A 12,741-nucleotide genomic window follows, 5' to 3' on the forward strand; every position below is an offset into this window, starting at 1 on the left:
ACGGGTTGGAGCTTTTCATAATACTTTTTTTCAGAATATCAATATAATTCGTAAATATTACACTTAATTTTAACAAATGGGCAAACTAAAGTCAATGATACTTAACATTGGATCCATCGAATTACGATCAGCAGCACGCATTGGTATATAAATAAAATCTATGGCAGCACTCACAGTACTCTTGACCCCTACGACTTACGACCCGACCCCAAAAGGTTCATAGTTCAATGTTTAGGGATTTTGTTGAAGTTCGAAGATGTAGTTGTAGCTTCGCTTTTATATAGACGTCGAGGTATAATTCTGTTTGTGACAATCAGAGCCTTTTTTAGTCATATACAATTTACAGCAGGAATGGCATCAGACGACGTACTGAGAGATGGTAGGTATATTAATATCAAACTTCTATAGATCAGACTCAGACCCTCCACTGCCACTACTCGTCTAAAAACTTAAATAAATCCTAAACGAATCGCCTCTAGCTTACTAAACCACTTCACCTACCCAGTCAAAGTCCAAGGGACCGCAACCACCACAACATCATCATCATCATCACTATCATTACTAGACAATTACCACCATCATCAAGGCAGGACCACGTCATGATCATAACAACCACAACCACTGCCACCACCTCATCACCATCACTACCACCCATAATCATAATAGAATACCACCAGCAAAACATTATCATCACTCCCACCCATACCACAAACGCCAACCACACATCATCATCATCACCACCACCATATCATCACCACAATACCGCTACTACAACCACCACCATCACTACTGCAACAACCACCTCGTCATCACCATCACATTCACTGCTAGATATGAAGTGAGTAGAAAAGTGCCAGAAGACAATAGAGAATAAAAAATTTTTTCGCGGCGGTGGTGGGGTTTGAACCTGCGACCTTATTGGTACGACAACTGCGCCTGGCAGGTGAGAGCGTGGCTCTACCGTGTGAGCTATCCACGAACACAAAAATATTCGTTTCAAACCCAAAGTCATTTCTAGATCCCTCTCTCACCCACTTCTTGAGATCGCCGATTCGTTCACCACCATCGCGAAGTAATTTTGACCAGCAGTTAAGCCTAATAGCCAATATTCTCATCACAAACATATAACATAGAAACGATTGAGACATTGAGTATGCTCCGGTGTATGGGGTGAATTTTTAATTCAGAAAAGTGAGTGGAGCAGGCACTTATGTTGGTAACAACAAGATATGAAGTGAGTAGAAAAGTGCCAGAAGACAATAGAGAATAAAAATTAATAATTAAAAAATAATAAAAGCCACGCTCTCACCTGCCAGGCGGAGTTGTCGTACCAATAAGGTCGCAGGTTCAAACCCCACCACCGCCGCGAAAAAAATTTTTATTCTCTATTGTCTTCTGGCACTTTTCTACTCACTTCATATCTTGTTGTTACCAACATAAGTGCCTGCTCCACTCACTTTTCTGAATTAAAAATTCACCCCATACACCGGAGCATACTCAATGTCTCAATCGTTTCTATGTTATATGTTTGTGATGAGAATATTGGCTATTAGGCTTAACTGCTGGTCAAAATTACTTCGCGATGGTGGTGAACGAATCGGCGATCTCAAGAAGTGGGTGAGAGAGGGATCTAGAAATGACTTTGGGTTTGAAACGAATATTTTTGTGTTCGTGGATAGCTCACACGGTAGAGCCACGCTCTCACCTGCCAGGCGGAGTTGTCGTACCAATAAGGTCGTAGGTTCAAACCCCACCACCGCCGCGAAAAAAATTTTTATTCTCTATTGTCTTCTGGCACTTTTCTACTCACTTCATATCTTGTTGTTACCAACATAAGTGCCTGCTCCACTCACTTTTCTGAATTACACATTCACTGCTATGACATCCACTAACACATTATCAGTATCATCATTACTAATTAGTACCACCACCACTACACTGCAACAAGCACACTATCATTTTATTTTATATTTTTAAATTGAGCTTTATATAGCGCAATATCAACTAAATGTGCTCAAAGTGCTTTACAAGGGGTCACTGGTCAACAGCAACATTTAACATGTAGGACAGGACATGACGCCTATTAGGCGATATTACAATTTTTCGGACACAGACAACGCTGTTAACGGCCAGGTACTCATTTCTCACCTGAGTACGGTGAGAGAATGTGAGTAAAGAGCCTTCTCCAAGGACTCAACTATGCACCGAGCAAGGGGCTCGAACCCTAGACCTTCCGATCCGAAAGCGAGTGTCCTACCACAAGACCACATAGCCGCACATCACATCACCACCACCACCACGTCTACTAAAACCACGAACACTACATCATCATCACTACCACGGGCCTCTACTACGACCATCAGCACCACATCATCATTTCCCTAACACTACTTATTCATTTAGTTTTGAATTTTACACAACACTATTTGGTTTGGAAGCTTTATTAATTTGATAATTAAGGGGGTTTTGGGATGGTAAAGATTTGACTTGTGTTTACATGTGCAGTGCAACCCCTGGATATAACGACATCGCCTGGGACCGGAAAATTATGTTATTATACCCGGGTTTTCAAGGTGGTGGAAAAAGGGTGTGGTGAGGCCTGTGAATACATAAGTACAATGCGCAGACCAATGTCTGAGAGAAGATACATCCCAACAACGTTATGTGTATTTCTCCTGTTTACAAAGATTATACCAGTTACACTTTCACTCTCCAGTGTGTATTGTCATTGTTTTGATCGGTAACAGTGCACTAATGCCATTTAACAAAACTAAGAATAAGAATAAATCACGAAAATCAAGTGCCAATAATACGATAATACTGCACAAGAACATAGGTGCACATATCTGGTTTTTATTTTAATTAAAATCCTTGCGATACTGCTGATGAGTTTTGAATTACGAATTTTTTAAATTTTTTTTGTGCACCAAAATTTACGAGCACTTAAAATTAGTAGATACACATATTGCGATAGTAAAAAAAAATTTCTAAACATACAATTTAAAAAAAAATAAGTATTGATCACAATAATATCAAATTATGGACTGATGTTCAGAAAGAACTGAATTTTTAAATGAAAATAATTAAAGTGAAAGAGGCTGTTATTGTTTTCTCCCCTATTCCAACATATTATAATACCATTAGTATCCATAATTGCATCCATTGGATGTAGCATTGCCTGATATCAGTTAACCTCCACTTACCTCAGACGGTTAGCTAACAGGGAAGGTTAATGGACTCTTGAGAGTTCCATCCACTGATAAATTCCATTTTTCTATATAATCGAACACCCATCTCTGCTTATCACTACACCTGTGATTGGAGTGACAACTAACAGCCATATGAAATCAACAATGCTGTTTCCCTTCCACACAACTTTTCAGCCGAAGCATTCAATCAGTTTGTTACAATGTACAACAATATGCCCATCAGTGGTGAACTGACATCTCAGGAGCTACTGAGCTCTGTTCAGTCAAACAAAAGACAACACCTGGATAATGAAGATGAGGATGAGTCATAGGAATATGACAAACCACCCCTGACAAGCACTTAAAAAATTGACATGGTGAACAAACTATGCCACTTATTCCAAGAAGAACGCTTGACAGATGATCTACAATGGCAGGATTGGAGACAAGCGTTTATTTTGCACAGAATAGAAAGCAATCAGGGCCTCACAATTACTGTTCTTATTAACAATAATGTCACATTTTGTTGTCAATAAAACATGAAAAAGAAAAAGATATAACCAAAAACACCCCCCAATCAAACAAACAAATAAATATTCTAATGAGGCCATGTCTTGAACATGACGGCCCCAAGCCCATAGAAAACCTAGAAGGGAAGGTCCTACATTAATGGCACATGAAAACTGGGGCTTAGATGCTATTATTAGGTTCTCCTCTCACACTCTGCTTAATCAACACAGAAACCCAAACTCCTGAGAGTGTGTGATTAAGCGGAGTCGACTGTACTAGATTTCTCTAAATTTTTAGTCTAAGTAGACCACCAAGGACTTTTAATAAAATGTAAAAGTAAGGAAATTATTAACAATTATTATCGTAAAGAAGTATAAATTAATACCGCTATGTCTACCACTATGTCATGCATGTAGATATAAGTGGACAGGATCAATAGAATGGATGTAAAGGATTTCAGCTCCTCAGTCGGGCTATCCCAATTTATATCTGAGGTAAAATAGATGAGGAAGGGGAGATTGAGATAGTAGGGCTCCTGATTTTAACCACAACAAACCCAGCATTTTGGCTCAGGATTGGGCTGTCTGAATATTCAAAATCCTTTTCTTTCTTATGCAGATGGTATAGAGTCTCCCATGACAAATGTTAGCCAAATACCTGCTTTTGATTAAGTAAAAGAATTGAAAATACCTTTGTTATAAAATAATGGTCATATGTTAAATACACTATATATCTCTTTTCCAGTGTTTCTGCAATGACATTATATCCTGTTTTATTTTACTGTATGGAATCTTTCTTATGACAATTTATGAAATCAAGTTTACTCATAGATTAATTACGTATTATTGTTCTTCTGAATAATACAGGTGTCAGGCAAAATCTGTCTAGCTGGATAAAAAAACTGGAATGTGATGGTGATGTGGAAAGACAAAACTTTTTCCAAAAAAAGTTCCTTCATAAATTGCGACATTCACCCATAGCAACAGACACAGATAAAGCAAATGAACAGCATTATGAAGTTCCAACAGAGTACTTTCTTGCTGTAAGTATGCATAAACTATTACATCAGTTTGACTGTGTGACATAGTGGTATGACACTCGCCTTTGGATTGGAAGGTCCTGAGTTCAAATCCTGCTCTGAGCTGTGCATAGTTGAGTCGATGGAAAAGGCTTTTTTACTCTCATTCTCTCACTGTACTCATTGTAAAATGAGTACCTGGCTGTTAATAGAGATATCTCTGTTTGATAAAATTGTAATATCTCCTAATAGGCATGATGTCTGGTCTTACATGTTAAATGTGGCTGTTGGTTGGGGACCCCTTGTAAAGCACTTTGAGCCCGCTCAGTGGATATTGCGCAAAATAAAAGCTCAAGTTTGTTTTTGTTTTTGTGTTTTTGTTGGTTTTTTTTACATGATGACAAAAGTCATTTACATTTTTATTCTCATGCTTGAGCATCTTCATATTAACATTTGTCCCATCATCCGTAAATGACTGTGAATCGATAGGATGCAATTTATATTGAATGGAAGTACAGAACAGACAATCTACCAAATCAAGGGAAAAAACGTATATCACCCTCTTGATATAGACAAATAGGATGCAAAATCATTACATAAGATAGTATAGCACATATGGTTTATCATTTTTATTTTCACACATGTTCATAAAAATAGTTTGGTACAAATTATTAGATGATGCCAATTAGACTGACAAAGTTTTGGATTATAAACAGATAAAGAGGAAATGTATGGAATAAAGAGAGTGGTGAGTTATAAATACATGTATATCAACCGGGCATCTATTACGTCTTATTTATACTTTGTTCATTTAAAGAGGTCATAGTCATACCAAATGATCATTGACAAAAAGTTGACCTACATGCTTGATACAGAGGTGACCACAAGTTTGTTAGTATTTAAAGTCCTTGTATATGGCATAAAATTACTACAACACTCATGTATTTCAATTTCCCATCTATTCCACACATCTGCACCAATCATTTTCATGAGTCTTCTTAAATGGCACAGATCCATATGTCTGTTTAAACTTATGTGATAAGTAATATCAAAATTCACTCATTTAGGCCTACATGCTTTTATTTTACAAATTATCCTCTTTTAGTTAGAAAAACGTTCAGACTTTTTCATTTCCCAAAGTTAAAAAAAAAAATGTCTGGTTGTATCTCTGACTGAAGAAAATACAATGTTAGTATGAATAAAAATGAACAGATTACCCTTTAAGATTTATGTTTCATGACTTTAAAAATCATTTGCTAGCATTTACGCTCACAACCTTTTTCTCCTATCATCATTAGTACTGGCACTTTGGTAAATTTTTATTTTCTATTCTTCAGTCCCTTGGCTCACGTTTGAAGTACAGTTGTTGTATTTGGCAAGATGGCACCATGTCACTAGACGAAGGTAGGTTTTAATTACATTTTTTTTTAAAGTATAATTTACCAAAACTGAATTTTAATATTAAATTTGTTAATCTTTCCTATGATTGAAATCTGTGCAATCATATAATATTCCATATTTATCCATCAAGATTCATAGGCTTGAGAGCATGGTTCTCAAAGGAGATCACAATCACTCATATCTTCAAAAGACATTGATTAGATGACTTTTAAAAAAAACAAACTTACTTTAAACTCAGTTTAAAATTTTGATGTAAAGAGTCTTTAAAGATTTCCGTTAAAATTAGGGAAAGTAAAATTAATATTGAAAACAATATGTTCAAGAGATTTTTACTTTCTAATTTCTTCATACACTCAATTTAGCTGAGGAGAATACTCTGGCTTTGTATTGTGAAAGGGCAAGGGTGGAAGACGGGCATGCTATTATGGTAAGTTTTCTTTGATTGGAATAGATAGGTATATCCTTTCGTGAGTGGAGAGAACAGAAAAGAGTATTAGTCTTTCTGAAGGGCAGTTCTGATACAGCACATGCTGCAAGTACACGCCCTTTAATCATGTTTTGGACTCAGGGATGCTAATATGGCTCTTACCAAACTTTTGCTATATGAACTACAAACCTGTAAACAAGGTTACTTCAGCTTTTGGCACACACATTGCAAGACAGTATCTGATTCTTATTGTTAATTTTTGTTATCAAATCCCTACTTCATGGCGCTTGGAACAAAGGTATCAAATTAGCTGTGTGAGAAAAAGAAATAGAAAGATAGCAAATGAGGAAGAGAGACACAGAGAGAAAAGCAGACACACGAACACACTCGCAGGCACACCCAAACAAGTTATACATACAAAACACAAAGTGAGGGTGTTTTGTGCAAAGGCTTGTTGCAGTTTCACCTTCCACCCCTCCTTCTCTGTCCTGGGGTTTTCTAAACTTTTCATACTGTTTTCAAATTAAGTGGACTTATTCACCTTTACTTACTTACTTACTTATCCGAACCAGCGACCACCTGAGCTCTAGCCCTTCGGTCTTGTGCCATGACGTAAAAGTTAGACGTCTTTTGTAGTTGTTCCAGGTGACTATAAAGTGTGTTACTGATGCTTGGATTTGGGTTCACCTTTACTTAACTTCAAGGGTGATCAACAAATGATTATTTAATCGATTTTAAAGTTTTGTTGTTGTTTTTTTCCCCCTTTTTTATCATGATGAATTATGAACAAAAAAATTTTTTTTTTTTTTTTAAAATTAAAGATGAACAAAACGAAACAAAAATTAAGGATGAGAACAATAAATAATGCATCAACATCGCATGGGGTTGCCCTTGCAATGACTGACTAACAAATGGAAATAAATTATGAAATTTAATATGGAAATTTTGGACTATGTATACTTCGAATTCAAGCACGCTTAAGCCTCCTCCCAATAACCACGCTTAAAGGTGGCATTTAATGTAGCTCAGTTGATCAAGCGTGTGCCTCAAAAGCAAAGGATTGAGTTTTAAATTATTTTTTTTTCTATGATTTTACTCTGTCAACTTAGCAGTCATTAGTAACTGGGTATTTTAGATTTGTGGTAGAATTGTGTATTATTATTATTATTATCCAAAACGTAGTTAGCAATTTTGTTTTTGGCCTGTAAATGCTACAAAAACTGAGATTTATCTCAAGTTTCGTGGTATTTATGGCTTTAAAGTCTAATTTAGATACTTTTCCCATGCCCAGAACTTATCATCATAAGCAAGATCTTTTCTATTCCACTAGGTTTAATAAAAAGTTATCGTCATTTTGAAGTTGTCTTCATCAGGTAACCACAATGACTATATAGATGGAGTGAGCTTCATAGGTTGAATTGGAGTTCATCTCTAAAATAATTTGTAGCCACCGTGCTTTATCTTTGGATAGTAGTATTCTAAATTTTAGTGTCTCTTTGTATTGAGAGGCAACAAATGCAGTAAGACAAAAAATAACTTTAAGGTGACTGTCAATCACCTCTGCAGTTGGAAATCTTTCAAGACAAATTGCAAAGGACTGCTTCTGATTTAGTTGATTTTATTTTGTTAAGTGGCATGCGATCTGTAGGTCAGAAATTCAAATACTGCTATTGGCAGCTTAAAGTTGAGTTCTTGAAAAAAGGTTCTTTCTTATCTTTTATCATAATGCTTTGGTGTAAAGTGAGTATCTGGCCAGAAGTCACATTGTCTATTTTGTGATAAGAACTAATGCTAGTGCCACTATAAGCTGAATGATTGTCTTGTCAACTCATTGCTGCTATTTGCTTGGGACCTCTTGTAAAAATGCCATGAACACATTAAGTGGATTTTACAATGTATAAAAGCTAACATTTATAAATATAATTTTTCTTGTCCAGCTGTATGAATTTTTCTCCTGTAAAAATGCTTTGTCTTCCAAAAATCAGGACCTTGGATGTGGCTGGGGTTCATTGACCCTTTATATCCTTGAAAAATTCCCAAAGTGCCGGGTAACCTGTGTGTCCAACTCAAATACCCAAAGAGCATTGATTCAAGAGCGGGCTGAAAAATTGGGTGTTTCTAGTCGACTGAATGCTGTAACTGCAGATGCCAATCATTACAATACTGGGGCCAGATTTGATCGTATATTGTCCATTGAGATGTTTGAGGTAGGTAATTAATATTTTTCCATGGCTAAAGTAATAATAAATAGTTTTAATGTTGAATATGGTATAGAGAATAATTTTTAAAAATTACATTACATATTTATGCTGTTAGAATGCTTTATTAATATTATTATTATTTTATTTTTATTATTATTATTATTATTATTATTATTATTATTATTATTATTATTATTACAGTCCACTCTGGATAATCGCAACCATCTTGGGATCAGCAAAAATGTTGCGATTAACTGAATTTGAGTTTCCTGTTCACATTTGCAACATTAAACACATATAAGGTAAACTCAAACCATTTGTTTGCAAACATTGTTCTTAGTCCACACAGACTGAGAAATTTCATTGAAACAAAAACCATATGTCAGGCCTGTATAGATTTGCGCAAGCAAAAGCTACTTTGACGTAAGGCGGCATCTTATTCATAGTGGATTAACTTTCACTCTTTTGTTCTCAATATTTGTAAGAGTCTAAGAAATTAGCTGTGATGAGAGACAATAAATTCTCACCAAACCCATTGGTCGTAACATACAGTTGTCAATACCAAAACAAAGGATATCGCTCAGTCTCTCTTTACAGCTGTCATCATCGACTTGTTATCAAGACTATCCCCAGCTCCCTTGCCTCATATCTAATGGTCAATGATGACCTCACAAACCCATACTGCAAATCCCCACCCTCTTTTGTCTCGAATAGGACGGTGACACACTACTGTAGTATTAAACCCCACGCACTCTTGATTCTTCAATCTGTCATGATTTCACCGATAATAAAATTTAATAATGAGATTTTGTTCGTTTAATTTTTTGGGATTTGCCATTTTTTGAGGTAAAAAATTTGTTGCGTTTAACCGAAGCTTGTTGCAATTAACCTGTGACTTTTATAAAAAATTAATTCCGTTTCTTGGGATATGTTGTGGTTAACCGAGTTGCAATTATCCAGAGTGGACTGTATTATTATTATTATTATTATTATTATTATTATTATTATTATTATTATTATTATTATTATTATTATTATTATTATTATTATTACTATTATTATTATTATTATTATTATTATTATTATTATTATCATTTTGACAGTAGTAGTAGTAGTAGCATGCGCAGCAGTAGTAGTAGTAGTAGTAGTAGTAGTAGTAGCAGCAGCAGCAGTATTATAGTTATAATTTTTTAGTTGGTGGCATTGTTGTTTCTGTAGTCATCAACATCAGCAAAATCATCATTATTACCATCATCCTGGTAATTGCCATTATTAGAATTATTTCTGTTAACTTTCAAGAGTTATTTTTAAGGATTGTTTTTTTTTACTCGAGGTATTATTTAATATATTATTGTTGAGATTAGTGTATTACATGAATTAGTTCATCATTCAGCAGCCATTTTCCTTGTATTAATATGAGATTTAGAGTATATAAATTTCACGGACCTGGGAACAGTGTTCAATTTAATTTGTGAAATGAAGAGCACACTGAATAGCAATATTTTTGTCTGGAAATTACACTTCTTTTTTTCACGGGCAAATTAAAAGTTTCATTTCCTTGAGGTTGGCATCTCTGAGACATAAAAACAACATGAGGCAGTGAGCCATATATGCGATTCAATTCTTCGAATCAGTATTATGTTGGGATGTTTTGGTTGCTAGAAATTTAAACCACAGCCAAAATTGTGAAACTTGTGTCAAGTTTGTGTGTTCTACTGAAGAAGTATTAATTTATAAAAGTGTGATTAACTCATTTTTTTTCATAATTCTTATATTTTGAACTTTAAATTCATTTTTCAACATCTTGTTCATATTGATATAATACTGCTTTTAGGTGATGATTCCTATTTAACAAAATATACATGTTTTGTCTCCAGCACATGAAAAACTATGACTCTCTATTTCAACGCGTTTCATCTTGGTTAAAGCCCACTGGTTTATTGTTCCTACAAGTGTTTGCTCACAGGAACCATCCATATGCTTTCGATGTGAAACCAGGCTCTGACACCGAGTGGATGGCCAAGAATTTTTTTACGGGTGGTACAATGCCTTCAAGTGATTTGTTTCTTCATTTCCAGGTATTACCTTCATTGCTCAGTATTTTCCTAATTTGCTTTATGGCACTTCATAAAATATAATTGTTATCATCATTCAAGTAGTCCTCCAGAGCCATTAGGCCCATGGAGCCAGAGTTTATTGTAAAACAGACAATAGAAATTGCATGCTACCCTTTGGATAAAACACTAATCTATCGCAAAGTACTTTCCACCAGATCTAACAGAACTAGCTACTCAGTCACTGCTGGGTGGACAGGGGGATCAGACTGCATCCGGGTTTGATCTCAGTCCCTTTGATTGTGAAGCGAGTGCTCTACCAACTGAGCTGTCGGGACCCCTGTCATCATCGTTACTTCTCTTAAATTTCAAACTTAGACCTCCAGACAGAGATGATATGCTTTTGTTTATTTTTGTTTTGTGTATCAATGAAAATTTCACCACCATTTTATTATGTAGCAAAGAACTAGATAGTAACTACAAATATTGAATTTCTGAAGTTGATTGGGAAGCATTTCCTTGTCCACATTGCCCAAAATATTCCAGGTCATAATATATTTGTTTTGTGACATCAGAAAATGAATCTCCATCTCTGTCACCGCCGAGTTACAATGATTTTTGTCTTTTTCATTTTATCTCAGCATGTTTAGAACTTGAAGCCAAAAATAGGTATTCATTAAAGTACTCTCAAATGAAAAATAAGATGTTTTACCGATGAATGTGGTTTTGTTACACATTGATATTAATATAAAACCTATGCTCTTTATATGTTAAACTTAACTAGATTATTAGTTTCAACTTTTATCCCAACAACTCCCTGGTTTTCAATAACCACAAATTTATAAATAAATTAAAAATCATTGTGGACCTTGCAGTTCATGCTACAAAACTATTCACTTCATATTGCATGTAAGTTATCATTTTAAAATCTGTTCATGCTTTTCATCTTTCAGAAAGACGTTACTCTGGTTGACTGGTGGGTGATGAAAGGTTCCCACTACAGTAAAACCCTGGAAGCCTGGCTTAGAAAAATGGACAGCAACAAAGATGAGGTGGCTTCAGTGTTTGCAAAGGCATATGGAGATGATGCAGACCAGCAAACCTTCAACTGGAGATTATTCTACATATTTTGTTCCGAGACATTTGGCTACAATGGCGGGAATGAGTGGCATATATTGCATCAACTTTTTCGCAAGAATGTGCTTTCAGCCTTATGAGAATTTATTTCTGTTTGCATAAATATTTTATAAGTTAAAAAAATATAAATGAGAGTACTAAGACTGTTTCTTGTGATAATTAAGGCTTGAGAGGATTGCTCAAAATTGCATGTGGTCATACATGTAAATAAACAAGGATTTAGATTATCATGTTTTTTTATTGAGTTTGATTTTCAGTAATTAATTTCAATAATGGCATCGATATTAATACTATCACCACCGTTATAACTACTACTACATACTACTGCTGCTGCTGCTACTGCTACTACTACTACCACCACCATCACCACCGACCTTTCGATTTTATTTTACTAAAAGATGGTTAAAAGAAAGCATTGTGCTTACACGTTGGAGTTTAAAATCAAAATACTATGTGAAGCCGATGAAAAAAAGTTGAGCAACTTAACTCTTTCAACAATTTTGATTGGAAAAACAAAACCCCCAAAAATATTTTTAAAACACACCAAAAAAAAAATAAAAAAAGAATAGAAAAAAACAAATTAATAAATGGTTACCAAGACGGCATTTATTTAACAACTTTATTTTAGGGGAAACAACCCATGATATGATTAAATGAGCAATTAAATAGTACCACCCTTGAAAAACATCGCAAAACGGGAACTTGCTTTATATTAAACCAAAATGTCTTTAAACCGAAATGGTTTAGAAGGTCCCCAAAACTTCGGTTTAAAGTAATTCTACTGTATTTGGAAAGTCCACGGTTT

The 12,741-nt window shown here is 35.1% G+C and overlaps 1 protein-coding gene across 1 annotated transcript; it reads left to right on the forward strand.

Annotated features, from left to right (window-relative positions):
* The first annotated feature begins 211 nt into the window (after positions 1-211).
* On the forward strand, positions 212-12,166 carry LOC144970371 (uncharacterized). Its single transcript, XM_078909935.1, has 7 exons — positions 212-379; positions 4,565-4,740; positions 6,054-6,120; positions 6,480-6,544; positions 8,530-8,751; positions 10,623-10,823; positions 11,753-12,166. The coding sequence occupies exons 1-7, from the start codon at positions 352-354 to the stop codon at positions 12,014-12,016; spliced, it is 1,023 nt and encodes a 340-aa protein (XP_078766061.1). The 5' UTR covers positions 212-351; the 3' UTR covers positions 12,017-12,166.
* The last annotated feature ends 575 nt before the right edge of the window (positions 12,167-12,741 follow it).

The sequence above is a fragment of the Berghia stephanieae genome, chromosome 4 (genome assembly GCF_034508935.2).
Source record: "Berghia stephanieae isolate SIO BIC M18660-M18661 chromosome 4, UCSD_Bste_1.3, whole genome shotgun sequence".
NCBI classification, from domain to species: domain Eukaryota; kingdom Metazoa; phylum Mollusca; class Gastropoda; order Nudibranchia; family Aeolidiidae; genus Berghia; species Berghia stephanieae.